This window comes from Manis pentadactyla, chromosome 4, assembly GCF_030020395.1.
Source record: "Manis pentadactyla isolate mManPen7 chromosome 4, mManPen7.hap1, whole genome shotgun sequence".
Lineage (NCBI taxonomy): Eukaryota > Metazoa > Chordata > Mammalia > Pholidota > Manidae > Manis > Manis pentadactyla.
In genome coordinates, this window is record NC_080022.1 from 173,367,577 (window position 1) to 173,392,095 (window position 24,519).

The 24,519-nt window shown below is 57.9% G+C and overlaps 1 protein-coding gene across 4 annotated transcripts; it reads left to right on the forward strand.

Annotated features, from left to right (window-relative positions):
* Positions 1–347: 347 nt before the first annotated feature.
* FMNL1 (formin like 1) lies at positions 348–24,477 on the forward strand. Of its 4 annotated transcripts, none has more exons than XM_057501575.1 (27): positions 348–771; positions 8,877–8,960; positions 10,519–10,638; positions 11,372–11,439; positions 11,795–11,878; positions 12,246–12,383; positions 14,007–14,115; positions 14,640–14,716; positions 14,933–15,026; positions 15,967–16,041; positions 16,356–16,466; positions 17,562–17,711; positions 18,238–18,339; positions 18,505–18,757; positions 18,997–19,296; positions 19,463–19,587; positions 20,272–20,474; positions 20,941–21,175; positions 21,348–21,416; positions 21,972–22,052; positions 22,136–22,265; positions 22,422–22,585; positions 22,801–22,902; positions 23,041–23,136; positions 23,389–23,509; positions 23,667–23,766; positions 24,020–24,142. In XM_057501575.1, exons 1-26 carry the CDS (start codon positions 643–645, stop codon positions 23,756–23,758), a joined length of 3,312 nt encoding a protein of 1,103 aa, XP_057357558.1. In that variant the 5' UTR covers positions 348–642; the 3' UTR covers positions 23,759–23,766; positions 24,020–24,142. The 4 variants fall into 4 exon arrangements, with proteins under 4 accessions (XP_057357558.1, XP_057357560.1, XP_057357557.1 ...); XM_057501577.1 differs by having other exon boundaries at positions 349–771; positions 10,519–10,602; positions 11,366–11,439; XM_057501574.1 differs by lacking the exon at positions 23,667–23,766 and having other exon boundaries at positions 352–771; positions 24,020–24,477.
* The last annotated feature ends 42 nt before the right edge of the window (positions 24,478–24,519 follow it).

The following is a 24,519-nucleotide window of genomic DNA, read 5'->3' on the forward strand; positions in this document are numbered from 1 at the left end:
ACCCCCTTCGCCCGGACCCCGCCAGTCCCGCAGCTCCGAGCGCGAGGAAGCATACGGTTCTAGGACCCGGAGGCGCCGCCGGGCACGCAGCCACCTCGGCCTCGCCTCGGTCGCCTGCCGCTCCTGCAGGTGTAGCGGCGCCGGGCGCCCCTCGGCGGAGGTGACCCGGGTCGGCAGCCCCCTCCCCGCCGCGCCATGGCCGCGGCCGACCCCGGGCCGCCTCCCGGTGCCCGCCCCCTCCCTCCAGCCCGCCCCCCTGGGGCTGGGTGCGTAGCGGCGGCGGCGGCGAAATGCGGTTTGCGCGCACCGGGAGCGACAGCAGAAGTTAGAAACTCGCCGAGGGGGGAGACTGCGCCGCAGCTTCCTGCCCCCGGCCCAGCCCTCTGGCCCCGGCGGCCTGCAGCCTGACTTCCTCCCCCCACCCCGCAGCTGGCCGCCCGTCTCCTCGGACGGGGCCGCCCCGATGGGACGCCGCGTCCCGGCCCCTGCGCGCCGCTGAGCCGAGCGCCGGTGTCGCCGAGCCCCTCCGCTGCCGCGAGCCGCTGCCCTCCTCGCCCCTCAGGCCGGGGGCCTCGTCCCCTGACCCCCGGAAAGCTGGATTTCCGAGGCTGGAGGCGCCTGGCCGACTGGGTGGGGGCCACCATGGGCAACGCTGCAGGCAGCGCGGAGCAGCCCGCGGGCCCCGCCGCCCCGTCCCCCAAGCAGCCCGCGGCGGCCAAGCAGCCAATGCCCGAGGCCGGAGAGCTGGAGGAAAGGTTTAACCGGGTTCTGGTGAGTCCGACCCAACGCGTGCAGGGCGCATGGGGGTCAGCAGCGTCCCGGCGTGCGTTCCCGCCCCCGGGGACCCAGGTAGTGCTTGGAGATCCCTGGCCCAGTGGCTGCTCTTCCATGGGGTGGGAGTTAGAGTGGCTTCTTTCCAGAGTGACTTAGCACTCTCCCCCCAAAACTTTCTTCTGCAATGGCTTAGGCTCCTTCCCCAAGACATCCCCTTCCCCCAAGGCTCCCGGGTTTAAAGGTCTAAACAAAATGTCCTGTGAGGAAGTTGGGAGCCGAGCTCGCTAGGGACCCGGGCGCCCCTTTCCCCATTGGATGCAGGCCCAGGTACAGGGCACGGGTCTGAAGCATCTGCATGTGTCTCAGATCAAAGAAGGAAGGGGTTACACTTCACCCTCCTGGTAGCTGTAGACCCAGCTGAGGTGTTTGCTCATGATTTGTTGGTTCCTGGGCTGCTTGGAGCTGGGCTGTCAGATCATTCAGAGGGGGTGTCTCTTTCCTACCCACTATGTGTCCAGGAGAGGATGCCTGGGGATCCTTATCTTGGGGCTCCCCACCTACACACTGAAGGGAGTAAGGTCAAGAAGGGCTGGGTTAGGCTGGTTGGTCACTCTGGCTGAGGGTAGAGCAAAAGTCTGGAACTCTCCCGGCCACCATCCTCTCTGGGGAATTGAGGGGCTTGGGACTAGGCCACTGGGGAGCCAGCCATCAGCTCAGGGTGAGCCTAGAGGCAATTGTATGTGTTTGGTGGGTGGGGGTTCCCTGAGACCTGGGGGGAGGCAGAAGTAGGGAGGAGGAGGGGACACTCATTCTCACTTCCCTCTCCTTACTTCAGTCCTATTCCCGGCTCCCTTTTGTAACTACTTGCCTGGTGGCCTGTCTGCTATCAGCTCCCCTGTAGGACATTGGACGATAGGCAAATGGGGCTGTGCTTTTTCCCAGAGGTACTTGCCCACCGTAACAGGCTGGCACTGCGGATCTGAGGGTGGGAGCCTGGAGGAGGTGCAGGCAGGACAGCAATGCTGCCTAGTGGCACTGCTCAATTGTTTGTCCGCTTCAACTCCTTGACATCATTGTCCCTCCCCTGGCCAGTCATTAGGCCATACTTGTCAGATCCTCTGAACGGCCCCTCCTAACAGTTCCTGGAAATCTTGGCTGCTGCCCCCTCTCCGGAAAGATGCTGGGAGTATGGAGGAGCTATGGGGTGGGGTGGGGTCTGGTCTATCCTTGGGAAGGTACCTTGCTTGGTTAGGGGCAAGGGTAGGACTCTGAGGGACACCTCACACCAGGCTAGGCCCTGATTACACCATCTCCACCTGCTCCCCCTTCCTGGAACCCGTGGCCTGGCAAAGCTAAGCTGAACTGAGCAGATGGGGGAAGGGGGAGAATGAGGAAAGACAGTCTCTGGGGACCATCTGGGGAGTCTGAGTTGGTGTTGGATCCCTGGACCCCTGCCAGACACACAGGTCTGTCTTTCCCCCCAAGTGTGTGTCTATAAATGGGGGTGGGATGGGCCCTCAGTGTGAGGTCCAGGCTCCAGTCCATTCTCTGTTATTCACACACTAATGGGGAGGAGCAGTGCATAATTCAGACAAGTGGAAAATCCAAAAGTCAAATGATGAGGTTCTGATGCCTGTGTAGGACTTGATCGCCTTGCTTGCATTTTTGGCCTTAGCTCTGACTGGCTGAGTCGGACACTAAATGCCACTGGGAGTCCTTGAGTACCAGGGTGTGGAGGCTGGAGGCCCAGAGATAGGTTTCATAGGGTGTCCTGCTGGAGAAAGCAGTGGTTGGGTAGAAATCTAGGTCAGCAGTACCCACTGGGGCTCAGCTCCCCAGCCCCCAGGAACCCACATGAGTTTACACTCCATCTTCTTCCTGGGAAGGATCAGCGCGGTCTTTGTCCTGTGTGAGCAGAACACAACTCAAGGTCACTTGCCTAAGAATCTGGCTCCTCTCACTCCTTGCTGGCAGGGGCAAGAGCCCTGCCCTGGGGTGACTGCGCTGGCCTCTGCCTAAGGCTGCCGGAGGCTACAGATTTGGATAAACCCGCAGGACTGACCACAGGTACTGCAGGGTGCACCTCCATCTGCACCCCGCCTCTGTGGCCAGAGCTGAGTCCTGTCGTTAGTGAATGTCTACAAGAAGAACCTCAGACTGCTGAGAGTGAGGGGCCCACATCACCACCCCTCCCAGGGGTCCCCCAGTCTTGATGGGAGAAGCAAAGCCCTCCCCTTGGGATCTAGTCACATGGCCCCAGGGAAACTCTTCCTTTCACTAGGCTCAGCCCTTTGGTCCCTGGTGGGGAGTAGGATCTTAAAACCCCAAACCACTCCTGTCTCCTGGCTGTGGGACCCCTCTTGTGGGTGAGGGGTGCCCCCACCAAGGCTGCAGCCAGGCAGGAGATAGAACTTGCTCTCCCTTTCTCCCATGCAGGAGTGGGTGGTGGGGGCTACTTTTCTGAGGAGGCTGTGAGAGGGGGTGCCCCTGCTTAAATAGGGGTGGGGAGAAGGAGCAGGTTGAGTCAGGGTTTCTGGTTGTTGCCTTAGCAACAGTGGAGGAGCGATGACTGCCCAGCCACATGGGCCTGCTGCAATGGGGGAAAAAGCAGCCAGCCAGGCTCCCCACTCGCACCTCTCCTATGCTGTAGCAGAGGCTGGGCGTCTTCCAGCCCCTCCCAGCATTCCCTTGCAAGAGTCAGGGTTTGGGATGGCCAGGCACAATTCCAGGCCTGCCCAGAAGGTCCATGCTTACTGACAGGCATAGGACACCCCTGATGTGCTTGGGCAGGGAGGAGTCTGTAACCTTGGAGTGAAGGGATCCAGGAAAGATGCTGGGACATTGTGCTTGATGCCAAGATGCCAAGAGCTGGCAGCCAGGACGTGGCTGATCCATTTGGAGAGGTGTTTGCTTGATGGGGCTGGCATCCTGGGTTGCCCTGAGCATGTTCCCAGGGGTGTGGGCACTTGGCCAGACTGTGTGCGGAGGTCAGCACAGACCCAAACAGGGTGTGGACCCTGGGGTTCCTGCTTTTAGCTGGGCCCCTTCCCTGATGGGGCTGGTGATGAAGAGTGGGGGTGGATGTCCCCATTCATTGGTCTGTGACTGACACACTGCCTCCTTGTCCAGCCCCCGTCTCTAGGGTGGGGCAGATAAGGTTAGAGGGTATTAGTTGTGGGGTTGCTCAGGCCCTGTGCTTGCCATTGCCGGGGAAGGACCCCAATGTGGTTGTGGCCATGTGGGCAGATATTGGGTTGGGCAGAGGCTGTGGCGTGACATTCCTAGCAGGCAGGGCTAGCACATTCTGACCCTGGGAGCCTAGGGATGTGGTAGGCATGATTCACAGTGACATCTGGGGCCAGTTGGCAAAGAGCTGGGTGAGATGGGCAGGAGCAGGTGCCACCTCTGCATTTTTCTTAGGAACATGGAGCTCTGGAAGGTGGCTCAGGTCTCCCTGCTTCTGTGAGGCACAGGGATTACCCTCGGTAAGGCTGGGTAGCTTCCTGGGCTTTGGGGTCATGAAGTTTGTGGGTTGGGTTTTGTCCTTGCCACTTACTACCTGTGTGACCTTAAGCAAGCTCTGAGCTTCAGTTTTCCCCAGGTATTAAAAGAGAATAATAACGGTATGTGCCGGCCTCCTAGGATTGTTGACAGGATTGAATAGATTGTTTGCACCATGCCTGACACAGAGCAACGCTCAGTGAACACTCCCCACTGTGAGAGCGGCTGGTGTTCTGGCCCCCTCCCTCTTGGAGCCCTTCTAGGTGAAGGTGCCCAGAGCCCACCTCTCCCATCTTCCCACCTCCAGTATCAAGACTAGCCAAGCTGAGTCCTTAGCCATCACAGGCCAGCCTGCCTTCCCTGCCATCACACAGGTCAGCAACAGAGGGGCCTAGACAGAAAACTGCCTGGCGGCCGGAAACCGCGAGAGGGAGGGCCTGTCTCTCCTGGTGGGTGGGGCGGCAGCGATGCTAACGGTAGCTGGGTGCACATGGGAAGGGGGTGGGGAGGCCTCCACTTCCCTCTGAGAGACGGTGTGCTGGCGGAGTGGGGGGGTTCCCCAGTGAGTAAGAGCTCAGTGTGGGCAACAACAGGAAGCGTAGGGTGCTGGGTGGCAGGAAATGGGGCTGGCTGTTCCTTGTTCCCCAGACAGGGGAATTGGGGCCAGAACACCCCTGGGGGCCAGGACCCACGTTTCTCATTGCCCTCAGCGCTCCTTCTTCCAAGGAAATTGAGTGTTCATACCAGCTTGCCAGGCAGGTGACCTTGGGCAAGCAACTTAATTGCTCTGTGCCTCAGTTTCCCATTTGTGTTGAGCTTTAAATAAGCTAATAGGTGTAACACACTTAGACTGGCGACTAGCCCTGAGTGAGTGTTCTGGAAATGTTGTTATTCTCCTACCAGCCTGCAGTATACAGCCTGCTGCCCTGGCTCCCACCCTGCTTTCCCGTGTCCCAGCCTTAGGGACACTGAAACCCTGATGGGAGAAGCTGTTAGCGTTTTGGAGCTCTTAGGACCTGATCCTAGGGCCAGCCCTCCTCTAAGCCTGGGATTGTTTATAAGCGCCCTAGAAAATCTATACACTGGAGCTTCAAAAAGTGGATGAAATTGATTGTCTTTGGAGATGCTCTAAGAGTTCTAAAACCAAGGTTGAGGCACATAGAGATGGGCAGAGGGGAGATGTATGGGGAAGTGGGACTAGGGGTCAGGGCCTGGCTTCTGGGCACATCAGGCTGCAGAAGCTCTGGGTGACTGGTCTGATACTTGGGTTGATGCCCAAGTTCAAGGGCATCCTGGGGCTGGAAGGGCCAGGCCTTATGGGGAGAGGGTGGGCAGGTGGTTTGAGACATAGTCTCAGCTCAAACTGAAAGTGAAATGGGAGGGTGTGGTTGTGTCCAAAGGCAGACAGAGCCCCTTCAGTCGCCAAGGACAGCTCCCCATGTGTCAGCACTTGTGGGGAGGGATGTGGTCTTAGGGGCAGGGGCTGGAGGGGCTGGAGGCCCCTCTCACCCAGAGAGGCTGGGGCAGGTGGGAGAATGATCCCCACATATTCTAACAGAAGGGCCGGAGTGTTGGCTCCTTTGCTTGACCACACCCTAAAAGATGCATCCTATCTTACTCTTATTCTGACCCAAAGCATTCGGGGCAGCAAGGAAAAGGGGCTGAAGGGCCAGCTCATTTTTGGTCAAGCCTTGGAAACACGTCTGTTTTACCCGGATGTTTTCACAAACACCTGCTCACCACACCATCCCTCGCCTTCAGGTCTTTAATGGACTCTCCCACCCCCATCTGTGAAATGCCTCTTCCTAGGGGCACCTTGCTGAAGGGTATTATTACATTAAACTCAGCTTCTCCCTGGGTGTTCCCAGGAGCTCTGTGCGTGTGTGAGGCCGGCGGGAATTGTGCCCATTTTGTGGAGGAGGAAGCTGAGGCTGAAGGAGGCCAAGAAGCCCTAAGGCTGGGTAGGCCCGAAGCCTGGGTCCCCACCCAGCTCAGATTCCTCCACACTACAGCTTCCCGCCTGCACCCTGTCACGGCACACAGGGGTTTCTCCTCCCGAACACCTGGACTTCCGGTCCTTTGCTGCCCCATTTGAGCACGCTCCGCCAATCTTCTTGTCTCCTAGCCCCCACCCCCGTGGTGCTGCCTCCTTGCTGCGGGCCCTGGGCCTGGGGGTCTGATGCTGTTTTTCAGGATGCAATGGCATCCACTGGCCCTTCTCCTGCTCCCTGGGGTACCAGCCTCCTGGGTGGGCACAGCCGAGGAACAGCTGCTAATTAGTGCTCAGCACTGTCAGAGCTATTTCTGATTTCCGAGCCTAAATTTAGCCTGTCTGGCAGGCTGGCATGTGGGCCCGGGGGCCTGAGGAGGCCCAGGTGGGGCAGGGGCAAAGGGGTGCCCTACCCTCCTCCACTGTTGGGACAGGTGTGCCAGCCCAGCAGAAGCCTCCCCTGCCCCAGTAACGACCATGGGCTGTTCCGGGGGAGTGGGCGAGGGTGCTGGTTCAGTGGCTCCGGTCTCAACGCCAGCCCAACTTCCCTCTTACTGGCTTCATAACCTTGGGCAGGTCACTAAACGAAGCTATGTTTGCACCTGTACGATGGGAAGAATAAGGGTGCCAATCGTGGAGAGGCTGGAGGGTAGCATCCGTGTGCAGGGCTCAGAGCAGGGCCTGTAGGGTAAGCATCAGGCAGGGCTGGCGACCACAATTGCTGTGCCCCTACAATTGCCCTGGGGCCATTCCAGGACTCAGAGCAGGCCCCGGTGTGAGTGAGGGCCTATGTGGGGAAGCAGCCGTCCCCTCTCAGGCCCGGATGCCCGGGCTCGGCCATGGCTCTCACTCCCTAGTCCTCCCCCCACCCCCCGACTCCCTCCTGTGTGCTGGCCACTGCTCCAGTTTCCTGGGGTTGCCTGACCTCTCTCGCTGCTTCTCCTTCCCCCTTGGCCCCGTGCAGCCCTGTGTCTCTGGTGGGGAGGGACCAGGAGGGACCAGGGAGAAAGAGACAGAGACAGAGAAAGGCCCCAGGGAGGCCTTCCTGACCAAGTAGGACCCTCCTCCATTGCAGGGCCCCTTCCAGGGCAGTGCCTCCCCTGGCGGCAGGAGCTCTTCTGGCTTTGGCAGGTCGGGAAGGGTGGCAGATGAGAGCAGCGGGTTCCTCAATCCAGGCGCGCGCTTTCGCAATGGGAGAAGAATGACGTAGCCCCATCCCCAGCGGGCCCTGGGGGGTGGCATTTTCACCTCTCAAGTGGGTCCCTGGCCGGAAAGCTTGGGCAATGCGGGGTGAGTGCACCCAGCTTCCTGTTGTCTGGGCTGACCTAAGACCGTGATTTTGGGGGTGAGGTCTGCCTAGAGCCCTAGAATTAGGCGCAGCACCGCAGAGAGGAAGGAGGAGGCGGCGGCGGCGTGGGTGTGGTCCCTCTCAGCTCCAGCTGTGGCCTCCTCTCAAGGACATGTGATCGAGAAGGTCTCCTTTGCGCCACCAGAGCCGGTGACGTCCGCAGGGGAGACTCAGAGCCCCCTGAGGGCAAGGACTGTCTTTCAGGGCCTGACATGTAGCACATCCTCAATAAACCTGGGGTTTACTGAGTTGGGGTGAACTGGCATCATCTTCTGGGTCTATTAGTGAGACATGCCAAGCCCTGGGAGCCCAGAGAGCCCCTAGTGCTGGCAATGCCTGGTGATTCCGCAGCCCCAGGGGGGGCCCTACATCTGCCCTGTGGGGGGAGCTGGGCAGGCACACTGCCCTCTTGTCATCTGTGGCTCGGTGGGGGGGCCCAGACAGAGCAGTGCTGACCTTTCTCGGCACTGCTGTGGGGAGTCCCAGCCTGGGTCACCACAGACCCAGCACGCTGGCTGCTCTCCCCAGATCCTCCGCTGGGTGACTTTCCCCCGGAATGCCCCTGGCCCCTGTAGCCGTGATGTGCCTGCTTGGAATTCCCTGCCTGTCCGACCTCAGCCCCTCGGCCTGTCCTCTCCTTCTTTCCAGAAGGGATGAGGTGGGAGGGAGCTGGAGAGGGATGGGGAAGGAGACCACTGTCTGTGTTCCTCACAGGAGATTTCTGGCGCTCATGGGGCGCTGGCACCCTGGGCCAGGACTGCACAAAGTCCCAGTTGTGCCTGGTGGCACACGGTGACAGGGCACAGTCCGTGCCTGGCCACACTTGGGCCCCCTGTTAGTTTCCCATGCAAATGGGAGAAGAGATGCTACTCCCTCATGGTGCAAGGGGACAGGAGTCCAGGGTACCTGAGGTCCCGGGAAGGCAGGCTGAGAAACCCCAGCTCTTGCCTCTGCCAGCTGTGCCAGGGAGGCGGTGTGGGGTTGGCAGAACCCAGGCCCTGGAGTCGGGCAGACTTGGATTCAGATCCCGGTGTCACTTTCTGGCTGTTGCACAGAGGAAAAGATGCTTCACCGATAGGCCTCAGTCCTTTCTTTGGCTAACGCAGCTTACCTCCTGGGGTGAGAGGGTGCTGGGGAGTCACGTGTGTGACACACCCGCTAGGGAGCTGGCCCTAGTGGGTTCCCTGAAGATGCCCATGCTCCCCTGCCCTCGTGTTGGGGGCCCCAGGCTCAGGGTCTTTACGTTGTCCTTCCCCTCCCCAGAACTGCATGAACCTGCCTCCAGACAAAGTCCAGCTGCTGAGCCAATATGACAACGAGAAGAAGTGGGAGCTCATCTGTGACCAGGTGGGTACCAGGCCCTTCTGCTCTCAGGGTGCCCTACCCTGGTCAGGTTTGGTCTGGCAGGAGAGGGGATACTGCCATGCTGCCCAGAGGGCCAAGACCCTGCCCAGAAGCCAGTGTAGCATCTGGGAAGGGTACTGGAGGTATCTGTAGGACTTTGGAGTCACCCCTCTTGGACATAGGCCTCCCCAGGGACCTCAAAGGTCACAAGCAGGGCTGGGTCTTCCCTCTGAAGAGCTGGCAGGGCCTAGACAAGGGCACAGGCCAGCACACATGGGGCCTTGTCATTATTCTCTTGCTGAGCTCCCTGGAGCAGCTTCTGTCAACCCTCCAGCTTTGGGCTGGGGAAGAGAGGGGGTAACCCCAGGGTTGGACCCTATGGGAGGTGGGGAGGAAGGGGCAGGATCCCTGTCCTCCTTTTATCTTGGGTCCCGAGATGCTGCAGTCAACCAACAACCCCAAGGCAACCGGTTCCCATGGGGGGCAGGCTCTAGAACCCCTGCCTCCTGGTGCTGCGGCTTGCCATCCCGTGGCTCACCGGCTGCCCCTACCCCTCCAGCTTCTGGGGCCGCTGTCCATGGTGGCAGGGAGGACTCCTGTCCCACTGCTGGGGCAGGGTGGGGCCTGGCTGCTGCAGTGATTCAGAGAGGGAGGGGGCAGGCCTGTGGCTCTGGAGGCAGAGACGGGGAGCCAGAGAGCAGGGAGCCTCCCCTGGGAGCCAGGACTAGGCCTTGGCTTCTGCTAATGGACTGGGATGGGCTGAGCAGGCTGGGCAGGAGTCTGGGGTTGGGGGAGGTAAGGGCTGAACCACAAGAAAAGGGAGGGGAGCTACCTCCAGAGGCTTTGTGGCTGTGGCAGGGGTTCCTGCTGCTGGGCCTGGCGAGGCTCAAAGCCTGAGAGAAGTGGGAGGTTTGGTGGGGTGTCCGGGTATATCTGAGGGGTCTAGGTTGGGAAGGATGGGAGCTCCTCTGGGCACGGAGCCTCTGATGTAGGCCCTGCCTCTTTGTGTGAGAGGCTATGGGAGCCCTGGGTGAGGAATGGGAGTTGGAGTTGCTCTGCTGAGCACAGGAGATGAGTGTCCGCACAGGTGCCTACAGACACATGTGGTGGAATGGCTACGGTGGAGCCCTGGGGAGGGGTCCTCGGCCTGCCAAGGAGCTGGCGCCCTTCATCAGGCCCCTCCAGAGGGTTCCTCCCTGTACTCCCAGCTCAAGGCTAGTGTGTGATCCGGGGAGGGCCAGAGGGCTCGGAAGGTACCACCTACTGGCCTGTCTCAGTAGCACCCCCAGGATGAGGTGTTTGGCAGAACTGACCCCTCCAAACCCCACCCCAAGGCCGTGCTAGGGCTGTGGCCTGTGAGGCTACAGTGGGGAGGGAAGGCTGGGCCTGGGCTGGGCATTTTAAAGTGGTCTGGTGGATGGTTTGGTTAGACTTCTGGTATTTCAGAGGGGTCTTAAGAGAGCCTGGGATCTGGGGTCAGAGCTGAGAATGGGCGAGGGCTGGTCATTTGCCCTGGGGTAGCTCTGGCTGGTCCCCTGTACACCCCATTCCATCTCCCCAGGAGCGGTTTCAAGTCAAGAACCCCCCCTCAGCCTATATCCAGAAGCTGAAGAGTTACCTGGAAACTGGTGGGGTCAGCCGAAAGGTAGCATCAGATTGGATGTCCAACTTGGGGTTATATGTCTCCCCCTTTTCTCTGTCCTTCTCCCCCTACACCTTTCAGGCTCTGGGCACCTAGAGTAACTGTGTGTGCAAGCTTTCCTGTGGGTTGCTGTGGGTGCATGTGTGAGCGTGTCTGTAGGGGGCTGAGAGTGCCCTGGGCCCGCTCTCTTGCAGGTTCGGCTGCATAGCTCTCTGTGCTTCCATATGTCCACTTGTATGTAGTTGTATAGTGTGTGTGCTTGTGTACACCCTGTGTGTCCAAGCATGGATGTGTGTGTATGTACTCTATGTGTACTTTTGTGTCCACCTATGGACGTGTGTACTCTTGAGTCCATGTATATGTGTGTGTGTATGTGTGTCCATGTGTCCATGTATGGATGTGTGGGTACCTTATATCCGTGTAACCAGGGTGCTGATGTATGGATGTACGTGTGTGTGTGTGCACTCAGGGTATTCATGTTTTAACATGCATGTACCATATCCCTGCATATGGTTGTGTATGTGTGTTCTGTAAGTTTGTATATGGAGGTATGTGTGTGTACCCTGTGTCCATGCATGAGTGTGTCTGTGCATGGGGGAGTGTGCACAGCCTGAGAATGCTTTTTCTGCGCAGGCAGGTGTGCGGGGGTGGTGGGGGAGGCCGAACGTGAAAGGCCAGTTGTTGGGGGAAGTGTTGTACTGGGGTTTGGTGTGCTCAAGGGAGGCCGAAGCTCCCCCGACCAGAGTCCTCTGTTCTTGGCCCCCAGTTTAAGAGGAGAGTTCAGGAGTCCACACAGGTGCTGCGGGAGCTGGAGATCTCCCTGAGGACAAACCACATTGGGTGAGCAAGGGCTCAGCTCTCCCTCTGCCTCCCGGCAGCCCCCGGGGCTCCCCCTCGCTACTCCCCTGCCCCCAGCACAGGCTGTGCCTGTGGGCCGCCTCTGGGTCAGGAGGCCAGGGCAGCCGCTCTGCCTCCTCTCCTGGGCACCTCTCCCTGCCCCTCGAAGCACGGCTGGGACTTGGGTCCTGCCTGGGCCCCCTGGCACCCACTAGTGTTGCTGGGTTTTCTGGGGCTGGGGCTGGTTGGTGTCTTCCTGGGGGAAGCTTACCTCAGGGCCCTTGCTCTGCCCGTTCTGTGCCCGCTCTGGGTAGGACCTTCTTCCTGGCTAGAACTCAGAGAGCGCTGTGCCCCACAGGTGGGTGCAGGAGTTCCTGAACGAGGAGAACCGCGGCCTGGATGTGCTCCTTGAGTACCTGGCCTTTGCCCAGTGCTCTGTCACGTAAGCGCCCGCTGCAGCCCCGTGTTGCTTCTGAGAGCCTTGATCCATGCTTCTCTGTGCTCTGCCGCTGCTCTGGCCACTTCAAACAGTGCAGCCCAAGCCTGCCTGGGACCCCTGCACTTGGCCCTGAGAGGTGCCCTTCCTGAAGACCTGCCACAGACAGGGACAGATGTGACCTGGGGTGGCCAGCTGGGACCTGGGTGGTTTACTCTTGTGTTCTACCATTCCCTGTTTCCCTGCTGTGCCTGGCCCAGTGCCTCCTCCTCCGGACCCCTGGTTTCCTGCATATCTGTCTCCCCTTCCCTTTCCCCAAGCCCTCTCCTAAGTACCCCATGCAGTGGCCTCCAACCCCACTCCAACCCCACAGGTATGACATGGACAGCACAGACAATGGGGCCCCTGGATCAGAGAAGAGCAAGCCCCTGGAGCAGTCAGTGGAAGACCTCAGTAAGGGTTCACCCTCATCTTTGCCACCACAGCCCAAGAGTCGCCACCTGACCATCAGGTATGTGGGTCCCATGGCAGGGTGGTGGGGAGAATGACAATTGATCCCTAGACTGCTGTACCCAGTCAGCCCCACCCCAGACCCTTGGGGATGTTGGGAGGAGTAGCCTGGCATTGAGGATCAGAACAAGGGCCTCAAACAGGGCTTAGGTGATGGGTGTGTTGAGAAGCCTCTAGTGGGATCTAGAGGCTGGAATCTTGGTGGGTCTGGGATAAGGAAGGGGTTTCTGGGTCAGTAGGTCCCCTCTGGTGCCCATCTAACCCCCTGTTTTCTCCCATGTGGCTGCCAGGTGCCCCCCTTCTCCCCGGTACGTAGCCGCCTCGGGGGAGGTGCATGCCTGGTAGGCGCCCTGGGTGGTAGTTGTGTTGGGTGGGGTGTTCAACTGATGCCCCTGGGTTCAACTGCTGTGGATAGGCCCCCTCACCCTAACTGAGGGCATCCTGCTGGGAGACGGAGAGGGAAGGCGATGGCCCTGGAGCCTCACAGGCATGTCCCACTTCCTCCTTTTCACTTTGGGTGTAGGGGACCAACTTCCTATGAAGCCCCAAACTCTCACAATGTTTTCTTTTTCATTCATTCAACAAGTATTTTTTAGCATTTACTATGTATCAGGCATGGTGGCACGTGTTCGGGAGATAGACTACCTTACCCTGGGGAGCCCTCAGTCTAGTAGGGGACATGTGTGACAGGCTGTTGTGGAGGTGTGACTGGGAGCTTTGAGAATGGGGGTGGCCACTGCCTGGGGAAGGTTTGCAGGAGAGATGGCACTGAGCTATGTCTTGCAGATGGATACAGGCTGTACAGGCAGTAATAGGGACAGGGCAGGGTATTCCAGGCAGAAGGAACAGCATCAGCAGACTCAGAGGCATATTTGAGCATCGATGGCAGAAGGGTGCTGTGGCACTCTGAGGGAGGAGGGGGGCCTCCCAGTGTTGTTGGAAATGTGATAGAATTTGTCAAGAGAAACTGATGTCTAAGTCACGATTGGCAGTTCTGCAACAGTGAAAAAGTCCCATATTTTTAAACAAAGAATTATCAGGCACATTCACACAGCTCTTATTATGTGAGAAGCTGTTCTACTCATTTCATAGTCCTGAGAACCCTCTCTGAAAGGTTGTCACCAATCACTCATTTTTTACAAATGAGGAAACTGAGGCACAGGGAATTATGTAACTTGCCTTGTAAGTGGTGAGCTGGGATTTGAACCCAAGCAGTCTGAATTCAGAGCATCTCAAGTCAGAAGAAAAGCCCGTGTGTCTGTGAGCGCCTCCTGGTGGAGGGTGTGTCTACGGGGGTTTCCAAGCGTCGGCTGTCTCTTCCCTCTACAGGCTTTCTACCCCCCACAGCACAGCAACCCTTTTAAATGCCAAGTCGCCCTTAAGCATTTCTGCTTTCCTGACCTCCTGTCTCCTCTCCCTGCAGCGTGCTAGTCCCCAGGCCTAGGGGCTGAGGAAGCCTTCCTGCCCTCAGCTGGCCTCTTTTTTGTGGGGTAGATGGGAAGCAACAGTCACAGGTTCCAAATGTGCCCTTTTCTTACTCCAGAGGCCATTTCAGTGGTGGTGGGGTAACGGGAAGCTGGGTTTGGGGCTCTGACCCCTGCTGCCTCCTCCCCACCCCGCTCAGGCTGACCCCAGCCCACAGCAGGAAGGCCCTGAGGAATTCCCGTATTGTCAGCCAGAAGGACGACGTCCACGTCTGCATCATGTGCTTGCGTGCCATCATGAACTACCAGGTCGGTCAGTGGGCGTGGGGCAATAGGGGCCCTAGGGAGCCAGGCCTGTCCTCACTGGGGGTTGCCTAAGCTGTTAAAGTCCCGGAGTCAACTGTCCCCTCACTGGAGAATCTTGGGGATCAGGTCCCTTAGAGTTGCCTGGACATGAAGGGGGGCATGGCTATGCCTGATGTGAGGACTTAGGTATGCCTACTGAGAAAGGCTGGACACCGGGCACACGGGGAGAGCAGCTCTAGGTTATTTTGTTTGGAGGAGTGGTTGGTGAAGCCAACCTTTGAGGACTCACTGTGTCTGAGGTACTGAGCCCTGTCATTAGCTCTTGAATAGACAAATGTATTTTAAAAGAGGGACCAGGCTTTGGCTGCTGCAGAAGAGGTTGTGATTGGATATGAAGAACTTCCTAAGCTTGAGGACAGTTAGAGATCAGAATGGCATGACACTGACAATGTCCAAAGTAGGGGGCTGGGGGGTGCTGGCAGTCCTGGGGGTCTGCCTGGAGGAGCTGACCTCTCCTCTTTCCCCAGTCTGGCTTCAGCCTCGTCATGAACCACCCAGCCTGTGTCAATGAGATTGCTCTGAGCCTCAACAACAGGAACCCCCGGTGAGGTCCAGGCCCCTACCTTTCTCCACATCTAGATTCTCCTGCTTTAGCCCCTTGCCTACTCTGTTCCCAGTTCTAACCCCCTATTTTAACTCCCAGTCTCATTCTACAGCTGCCATCAGCTCTCCTGTCCTCCCCTGGCCAGGCTCACATCCATCCTTGGATGAGAACAGGGTCTGCCTGCTGTCACATGACAACCTTCCCTTCTCTCTGCAGAACCAAGGCTCTGGTGCTGGAGCTGCTGGCAGCTGTGTGCCTGGTGAGGGGAGGACACGACATCATCCTTGCAGCCTTTGACAACTTCAAGGAGGTACTGGAACTCTCCCCCCAAAACCAACCCATCAACCAACAAACATGTAGTTGCTTTCTAGTGTTTCTTGGAGCCGTGCTGCTGGCAGCTGTGGCCTCTGCTGGGGATGTTGGGTGGGCATTTGGGGAGCACAGGGTGGGGACGATCTGGGATGGGGAAACTCTGAAGGGAAGATGCAAGGCCACACAGCAGCATTGCCTGGGGTTGCAGGGACATCTATGGGAATCTGCTGAACCTCTGACCCTCAGCCTGACCAGATCCAGACTGGACTTATCCTTGTATCTCAGAGTTGCATACATACATCTCTGCTGACACGGTTAACAGGCTCAGGAGTAGTAAATTCATGAGAATATCATTCATAAGGCAGCACATGGTCATTCAGTCCCTTAATGAATATTTATTGAGTGCCTACTGTATGTCAGGCACAGTGTGGGTACTTGGAATACTTTAGTGAACAAAAGAAAAAGAAAGCATGGGAAGACAGAAAATAAACGATATAATAAATAAGCAAATGGACAGTGCATTAGAAAACAATAAAAGCTACGGGGAAAAAATCAAGGATGCTTTTGGGAGAAGGGGACCCAGTTGCAGGGTGGTCAGGGAAGCCTCTCCAAGAAGAGGAGATTCGAGCAAAGCTGTGAGGGAAGTGAGGGACTTGCTGTGGTGGCCACCTCGAGGAAGAGCACACCAGGTGGCTGGAACAGTAGGTACAGAGGCCCTGAGGTGGGAATGCCCAGGATGCCCGTGTGCCCAGAGTGGAGCAAGTGATGGGGAGGCCTGTGGGGGATGGAGAGGAAGAGGAGGTTTTGAGCAGAAGAGTGAGCTGGCCTGCTTTTCATTTACCTTGAGTATAGCCTATAGAGGCACAAGGGTGGCAGTTGGAACGTGGCTTAGGACGTGTGTCACTGGGGCCTCACCGACAGCCATTTTCCCCACCCAGGTGTGTGGGGAGCATCACCGCTTTGAAAAGCTGATGGAATATTTCCGTAATGAGGACAGCAACATCGACTTCATGGTGAGCTCAAGGGCCCAGCCTGGGCTGGGCCACTCTCAGTTGCAAGGAGCAGCTAGGGACCTGGGGATCTGGGATCTGGGCTCTGCTCCTGCAGAGTATGAGGACTGAGTGGTTGGTAAGGGAGGGGTGGATGGCAGAGATGGGGAGGCAGGAGGGAGGGGACACTGGGGAGAAATATAGGCAGGAACATAGCTGGATCAGTAGGGGGAGAAATGTGGGAAGGAAAGGAGGCTCAGGCCTAAATGGAGATTGGAAGGCACTGAGCACACCCCACCCAGAGGTTCATAGACCTGCTTTTGTCTCCTGTCCCCCAGGTGGCCTGCATGCAATTCATCAACATTGTGGTCCACTCAGTGGAGAACATGAACTTCCGTGTCTTCCTGCAATATGAGTTTACCCACCTCGGCCTGGATCTATACTTGGAGGTGAACCTTGCATTCCCAGGGGACTTAACCACTTGCCCATTGCAGAGTATGGCTCAGTGATTAGCAGCCTGGGTGTTGTGGTCATGCAGACATTGGTTCAAATCCTGGCTCTGCCACTTCCTAGCCTATGTGACTTTGGGTAGGTCTCTTCCTCTTTCTGAATCTCAGTTTTCCCATCCGTGAAACAGGAGACTCATAAAGTTAATAATGACTCCAAACAGAATGGTGTAGCCACATAATTGGCTTCCAGTCCATGGAGCTGCTGCTGCAGGCACTAGAATAGGCTCTAGGGGGCACTGAGTCTGGCCCTGGAAGAATGAGCCTCAGCCTCAGCCTCAGACAGCCACTCTGACTCAAGCACATAGGGCAGCCAGGGCTATTGGTCCCAAGTGGGGGCCAGCTCATGCTGGGCGGGCCTAGGTCATGGAGGAATTCCTTGCCCTTGGGAAGGGAGGCAAAGGGGCTTGATGCTTCCTGGTCCAGCTGAGGCAGAGAAACTGCAGCTTCCCTGATTCATTTGGGAGGCTTCCTGGAGGAGTGGAGCCTTTGGGATTAGATTTTTGAAAGCTAGGATTAACAAAAGATGAAGAGCAGACTAGAGTGAGATGGCCATACAATGGAACATTACATAGCCATAAAAAAGGTATGATGTACTGATACATGCTACCACATGGGTGAACCTTGAAAACATGCTAAGTGACAGAAGCCAGACACAAAAGGCTGAATATTATCTGATCCCTTCACATGAAATGTCCAGAATAGGCAAATCCATAGAGACAGAAAATAGATTGGTGGTTGCCAGGGGCTGGTGGAGGAGAGAATGGGAGATTGCTTACAGGTACAGGGGTTCTTTCTGGAGTGAAGAAAATGGTCTCGAATTGGTGGAGATGGAATTACCTTGTGAATATACTAAAAACTATGGAGTGGTACACTTTAAAATACTGAGTTTTATGGTATGTGCATTATATCTCAATAAAAAGTAAAGGAAAACAGGCTAGGGCCAAGTCCCTTCCTCTGGAGTTTGGGGTTGATGGCAGGTATTGGAAAGACTGCTCACATCAGGACTTAACCGTGCTCCTTCCATTTGGGGAACAGAGGCTGCGGCTCACAGAGAGTGACAAGCTGCAGGTGCAGATTCAGGCATACCTGGACAATGTTTTCGATGTGGGCGCCCTGCTGGAAGACACTGAGACCAAGAATGCTGTGCTGGAACACATGGAGGAACTGCAGGAGCAGGTGGCCCTGGTGAGAGCTCCTCCTGAACTCAACCTAGCACACAGTAGGCCCACAGGGCCTCACACTGGCATTGGACACTGGTTCTAGGTGTCAGCTGGGGACGGCTGTCTGTCTGGCCCCTGAGATTGGCCTGAATCCAAATCCTGAATCCTGTGGGTGTCTCTCTCAATGAATGTTCATTGAGCTGCACACTGTGCTGGATCTCTGAGGACAGGCCCCTCCTCTCCCCGTGCCCAGAGTCTAGGCACTGACTTGGGTGGAACTGGGTTCTGGGGGCCCCTCCTAGCTCAGTCTCCTCTCCACCCCTCTGCCTCATCAGTGGTGCTTTGGTTTCCTCTCTGGAGAGAACTTTAGTGCCCCCAGTGCCTCACTACTTGGGTTCAAGTGCCAGGCTCGGCCCACCCACGGTAATATGGGCTAAGCATATCCGGAAGCCTCCCCCAGACCTCCAGGCAGGCATGCCTGATGCCGCCCCCTCACTGGTGGTGCCAGTGCCCGGTAGCGGGTGGGAGCTCACCATGTGCCGGTGCCACAGCTGACAGAGCGGCTTCGGGACGCGGAGAACGAATCCATGGCCAAGATCGCGGAGCTGGAAAAGCAGCTAAGCCAGGCCAGAAAGGAGTTGGAGACCCTGCGGGTAAGCCTGGGGGCGTGCACTGGAACAGTCCTGTGCACGTCCTGGCTCTCAAGAACAGACCATTTGGGGCTCCCAGGCTTTGCATAGCCCTCCACCCTGGCAAGAGGATAGGGGTTCTGTGCCAGACCTGCGGGTGGATACTGATCCCTTCCCCCGGCCTCACAGGAGCGCTTCAGCGAGTCGACCCCCATGGGCGCATCCAGGCGCCCCTCTGAGCCTGAGAAAATGCCTGCTCCCCACCCGGCGCGACCCTCGGCCCTTGAACTGAAGATGGAGGAGCTGGAGGAGAAGGGGTTAATCCGTATCCTGCGGGGGCCTGGAGATGCTGTTTCCATCGAGATCCTCCCGGTCGCTGTGGCAACTCCGAGCGGCGGTGATGCGCCGACTCCGGGGCTGCCTATGGGCTCCCCGAGCGCAGGTGCGCAGGAGCTTCCGGCTGGTGGGGTGGTAGAAACGAGGGCCTGGGGGACGTCTCCGGCTGGAGGAGTTGAGAGACGTAGGTTTGGGTCGTAGGCGTGGCCCAGGTAGGTGCGGGTGGGTAGGCGATGGGCTGAGTGCGCATGCGTAGGGCGGGGAGGCGGCCGCAAAACCATCCAAACCAAGAAGTTGACATTTCCCCTCTTCCCGTCCCGGGTTCCCCGTTCTCGCTGGGCTCAGATCTCCCATCTGCAGCGGAACCAGTTTCCGGAGCAGCACCTCCACCGCCACCTCCACCGCCCCCACTGCCCAGCCTCTCCAACCAGCAGGAAGCACCGCCCTTGGCGCCTCCACTGGCCTCGCCCCTCCCAGGCACCCCGGATCCGCCGCCCCCACCTCCGCTGCCGGGAGGGGTGCCACCACCCCCGCCGCCGCCCCCGCCGCCTTCAGGTGCAGATGGACCGGTGCCTCCACCGCCCCCACCGCCTCCGGGTGGTCCCTCTGATGCCCTTGTAGGGCCCGGCCCAGAGACGGGCCCAGGTGAGAGGACCGCCCAGAACTGGGGGGGATGGAAGGAGGGACTCCACCCTTTGTCTGGGGGCGGCGTACTGTCTCTTGCCTGTTCTGTCAGTCTGGCCGGGCCCCAGCTCCCTCCAGCCGTTATACTGCCTACTGCCCAGCGCTCACCACTTCCCCCGTGTCCCAGGCGTGAAGGCCAAGAAACCCATCCAGACCAAGTTCAGAATGCCACTCTTAAACTGGGTGGCTCTGAAACCCAGCCAGATCACGGGTACTGTCTTCACTGAGCTCAATGATGAGAAGGTGCTACAGGTGAGTGTGGCCCTGCCTTGCTGCCAGTGTGGGCACTAGAGGGCACTTGCCCAGATCATGCTGGGCACTGGGTGTTGTTATCTCCAGCCCTCCTCCCAACACACACACCCATTTTACAGATGACATGGAGGCCCACCGGTGGGTGTTAAGGCCAAACTGGATTAGTGCATCTAGTAGGCAGTGTACCCTTACTCCTCTGGAGACGTTCCCCTCCATCTTTGCAGAGGGGTGCATCCCTCCCCCAAGTCCGACTTCTCTTTCCAGCTTTCAGACTCCCCCTCCCACCATCTCCCAAACAACCAGGGCTCCAGCCCTTATAATGCCACATTCAGTTTTCTGGAAGGGATGTGTTTTCTCGTCCCCAGGCCATTGCTCATGCTGCTCGCTCAGCCTGGAATGTGCTTCCCTTTCCCCTTTCATTCCTGGCCAAGTCAGTTCTTCCTTCAGCTGTAGCAGCTTGGAGTCTGGGTCCCCTGGGGTGGGCGCTGCTGCTGCTTCTCAGTGTTCCCCGTTTCCCTTGGATCCCCCATCAGGGCCAGTGGTCAAGCTGCTGATGGGTTTGTTTCTCTGTGGGTGGCCTGTTCAGGGCTGGGTGGGTGGCTCTAGCACCTAGCACAATACTCAGTCAGGAAGGTACCAGCCCCTGGCCCCACCCAGCCCCACCTCCTCTCCCCGTGCCTTCAGGAGCTGGACATGAGTGACTTTGAGGAGCAATTCAAGACTAAGTCCCAAGGTCCCAGTCTGGACCTCAACGCTCTCAAGGGTAAGGCAGCCCAGAAGGCCCCCAGCAAGGCCACCCTCATTGAGGCCAACCGGGCCAAAAATCTGGCCATCACCCTGCGCAAGGGCAACCTGGGGGCCGACCGCATCTGCCAAGCTATTGAGATGTGAGTACCTCTGACCTGGGCTTGTGGGCAGCCTAGCTCTCTCTTCTAGGTCAGGGTCATCAGGCAGATCCTAGTAAAAGTGCCAACAATAGGACAGAACCCATCAAGCTTCATACCAACCCTGGTCAGGGAATAGGGTGGGGAACGTCATTCCATTTTTAGGCCAAGAAAACTGAGTCCATACTGTGTGTCCATGCTGGGGGAGAGATGTTTCCATTCCCTTCCTGCCTCCTCACCCAGCTATGGGCACTCAGGTCCAGATATTTGCAGCTGGGCATCTGCCAGCGATATATGACAGGAACCCCAGGCTGCCTGGCTTGCAGCTTCTCTCAACTCCTATCTCTTGTTCCCTGAAGCTGTTGGCAAATAACAAATTCTGAAGTTTATTTATTCAGTCAAGGAAAGGGGTAGTTCTGCTCTTCAGAAATAGTGGTTCTGAGGTGATACCACCCCTCCCTCCCTCCAGGTTTGATCTGCAGGCCCTTGGCCTGGACTTCCTGGAGCTGCTGACCCGCTTCCTGCCCACGGAGTATGAACGCAGCCTCATCGCCCGCTTTGAGCGGGAGCAGAGGCCGATGGAGGAGCTGTCGGAGGAGGACCTGTTCATGCTGCGCTTCAGCCGCATCCAACGCCTGCCAGAGCGCATGGCCACGCTTACCTTCCTGGGCAACTTCCCGGATACTGCCCAGCTGCTCATGCCGGTGTGGGCGGGGCAGGAAGGGCAGTGTGGGCGGGGCAGGCAGTGCCTGGGTTGAGGATGGGGAGGCAGCTTGCTGTCTGGGCGCCAAGAGGGCATCTGGGAGTACTTGAGGATCCAATGGGCTTGCCCCCACTCCCCCCTCAACTTACCTGCCTCCCCAATCCCATCCCCAGCAACTGAATGCCGTCATTGCAGCTTCAATGTCCATCAAGGCCTCTGACAAACTCCGCCAGATCCTGGAGGTGAGATGCCAGGGCAAGGGTCTGGGAGGCAGGGCCCACCCATGACTCCTTGCCTGTTCTGGGACGTGTGAGAGGGAGATGCGGGCCCTGCCCTGCACTCCTAGGATGCAACAAATATGTTTCCATCTCTCACACAGACACCCAGAAAGACAAAACTAAGGTGGTGGGTGGGGACCATGTCAACAGTAGCATACCTCAGACCCTGCCTGAGGGCTCAGCTTCCTTCGGGTGGCTTATTGGAGTCACGGAAAACCAGATGAAAAGGCTGTTAGAAAGGCAGAGACCTCACAGCTTAGGAGGGGATGTTGGCAGCACAGTCTTGGGTAGGAATAGCAGAGGACAAAATGGGGTATGCTATGTTATTAGCCATGCACGTGTGTCAAACACGAACACATGCATATACGTGTGTCATGGACCTGAGGGGTCCAGGCAGGAGTGCAGTGTGGGCTGAGTGTGTGGGGCTTGCGTTTTGCCATCTTTTCTTATACAATTTATACTTCAGGAGGTTTCCTCAGTCCCAGCTCTCCTGCTAACTCTCTTCCCTGCCTCTCCCAGATCGTGCTGGCCTTTGGCAACTACATGAACAGCAGCAAGCGTGGAGCAGCCTATGGTTTCCGGCTTCAAAGTCTGGATGCGGTGAGGGGGGCAAAGAAGGATCCCCTAGCCTGGGGGATGGTAGACAGCTGGTGGCCTGTGGCTTACAACAGGTCCTCTTGCAGCTGCTGGAGATGAAGTCGACTGACCGCAAGCAGACGCTGCTTCACTACTTGGTGAAGGTCATTGCTGAGAAGTACCCACAGCTCACAGGCTTCCACAGCGACCTGCACTTCCTGGACAAGGCGGGCTCCGGTATGGATAGGGGTATCCCATCCTTGGGTGGGGGTAGAGGCTCAACCCTGGGGACTGATGTGGGCTGGGAGAAAGTGGGGGAACTGCAGGAGGTAACTGGATAGGAATGCTGCTTCTCTGATTTGCTGCCACTATACTGCCCCATCCCCCACTCAGTGTCCTTGGACAGCGTCCTGGGGGATGTGCGCTCCCTGCAGCGAGGCCTGGAGTTGACCCAGAGGGAGTTTGTGCGGCAGGATGACTGCATGGTGCTCAAGGAGTTCCTGAGAGCCAATTCGCCCATCATGGATAAACTGCTGGCAGACAGCAAGACAGCTCAGGTGGGCTGGGGCTGGCCCAGTTCTGGAGGTGGGGAGGCTGGGGTGGGGATGAAGGAAGGGTGTGGCTATAGCAGGGACACACTGAGGGATGGAGCAGGAGGGCCCACCTGCCTGGAGGAGCAGAGACAAGGTGGCCAGTGTCTTAAGGGGGTACAGAGCAGTGGTCAGGATCCGAAGGGTCCCTGCTGCTGGGCTGATAGGCTATGTGCCCCCAGGAGGCCTATGAGTCTGTGGTGGAGTACTTCGGTGAGAACCCCAAGACCACGTCCCCTTCCATGTTCTTCTCCCTTTTTAGCCGTTTCATCAAGGCCTATAAGGTATGTGTGTCTGGTGTGTGGGCTGGGACCCCTGCAGGGCATTGCAGCCTCCCAACTTGGGTTCTGGGAGGGCTGGGGGATGCTTCTGTCTGGGGTGGTTTAGAGAGCCGCTCATGGAGACCCATTCTGGCTCCTCAGAAAGCTGAGCAGGAGGTGGAACAGTGGAAGAAAGAAGCAGCAGCCCAGGAGGCAGGCACAGGCACCCCAGGAAAAGGGGAGCCCCCAGCATCCAAGGTAGGCAGCTGCCACTGAGTTTGGGACTTGGTTGCAAGGCTGCTTGGTACCCTCACTGCAGAGATCTGTTCTTTCTCCACACCCTCCAGCCCCTGCCCAAGATGAGGATGGGGCCCCAGCAGCCTGGGATGGGAATGGGTTCCTTTTGCTCAAGCCAGCTGTGGGGGACCAGGCAGAAGTTCTAGGGTTTAGTGGCATGGGGAGAGGGGAGCCTGGAGCCGGAGCTATATACCTACCACCTCCATTCTCCAGTCGCCACCCAAGGTCCGGCGGCAACAGATGGACCTCATCTCTGAGCTGAAACGGAAGCAGCAGAAGGAGCCTCTCATCTATGAGAGTGATCGTGATGGGGCCATTGAAGATATCATCACAGGTGAGGGTTTGGCTGCGTCTGTTTGTCCTCTGTCTGTCCTTCTATGCTGTCTTCCACCGCACCTCCACCCCCACCTTAGGGGTCTGGCTGTGTCACTTGCCTTTTGCTACTTTTTCTTTTTTCCTTTCTCTCCCCCCTCTTCCCTCCTAACCCTCAGTGCTCAAGACGGTTCCCTTCACTGCCCGCACTGGCAAGCGGACGTCCAGGCTCCTCTGTGAGGCCAGCCTGGGAGAGGAGATCCCCCTCTAGTCCCCCAGGTACCTGGATGGCCTGGCTTCTGATCCCAGTGGCTGCCCACAGCCCTAGGGGCCCTTGAGGGACTGGTCATGCTGCCCTTCCCTTGGCCATGCATGACTGAGATGTGTTTGAGGAGGGTCTGGTAAACATAAACTGGCTCCCTTCCAATGCACACAACCTGGGTCCCTAGAAAGTGAGGCCTATGTCCTCGAGTGGTGATCCCAGCGCTGGGCAGACTCTTGAAAGGTAAATGTCTCTCCTCTCTGCTGCCAGATCTGCGGAACCAGCCCTACATCCGCGCGGACACAGGCCGCCGCAGCGCTCGCAGGCGTCCCCCTGGACCTCCCCTGCAAGTCACCTCCGACCTTTCATTGTAGCCGCTATTTCCGCAGATCAACTCTGCGGTGGTCGGGTGTGGGAGCGGGGGTTGGGTGGCAAGCCAGGGCTAAAGGAAGGTGGTCCTCAGCTCGGCTGGGCCGGGCAGCTCCCTCCGCTGGTGTCCCCCGCCATAGGCCCACCTTAAAGGTGTGGGGGCCGCCTCATCTTGCCACTGGGGACAGCATCCCCGGGCCCTCCCTCCAAATGCGACTTGCAGCACCCCTCTTCCCATAATAGCCATACTTAGCCTCAGCGGGAGCCTGGCCTATAATTTATAAAGTGCAACCTCGTCCCCCCATACCCCGCAGCTCCGGGGACTCTCCACGGACCTTATTTTTATACAAGATTAATAAAGACGTTTGCAAAAGATCCGAGTCGGTTCCGTGCCGCCCCCA

What these genes read in the sequence shown, in the direction of transcription:
- FMNL1 (XM_057501574.1), top strand. Translation starts at nt 643, where the DNA reads ATGGGCAACGCTGCAGGCAGCGCGGAGCAGCCCGCGGGCCCCGCCGCC. An exon ending in AAAGGTTTAACCGGGTTCTG is followed by an intron (nt 772 to 8,876) that starts GTGAGTCCGACC and finishes TCCCCTCCCCAG; the next exon opens with AACTGCATGAACCTGCCTCC. An exon ending in ATCTGCCAAGCTATTGAGAT is followed by an intron (nt 20,475 to 20,940) that starts GTGAGTACCTCT and finishes CCCTCCCTCCAG; the next exon opens with GTTTGATCTGCAGGCCCTTG.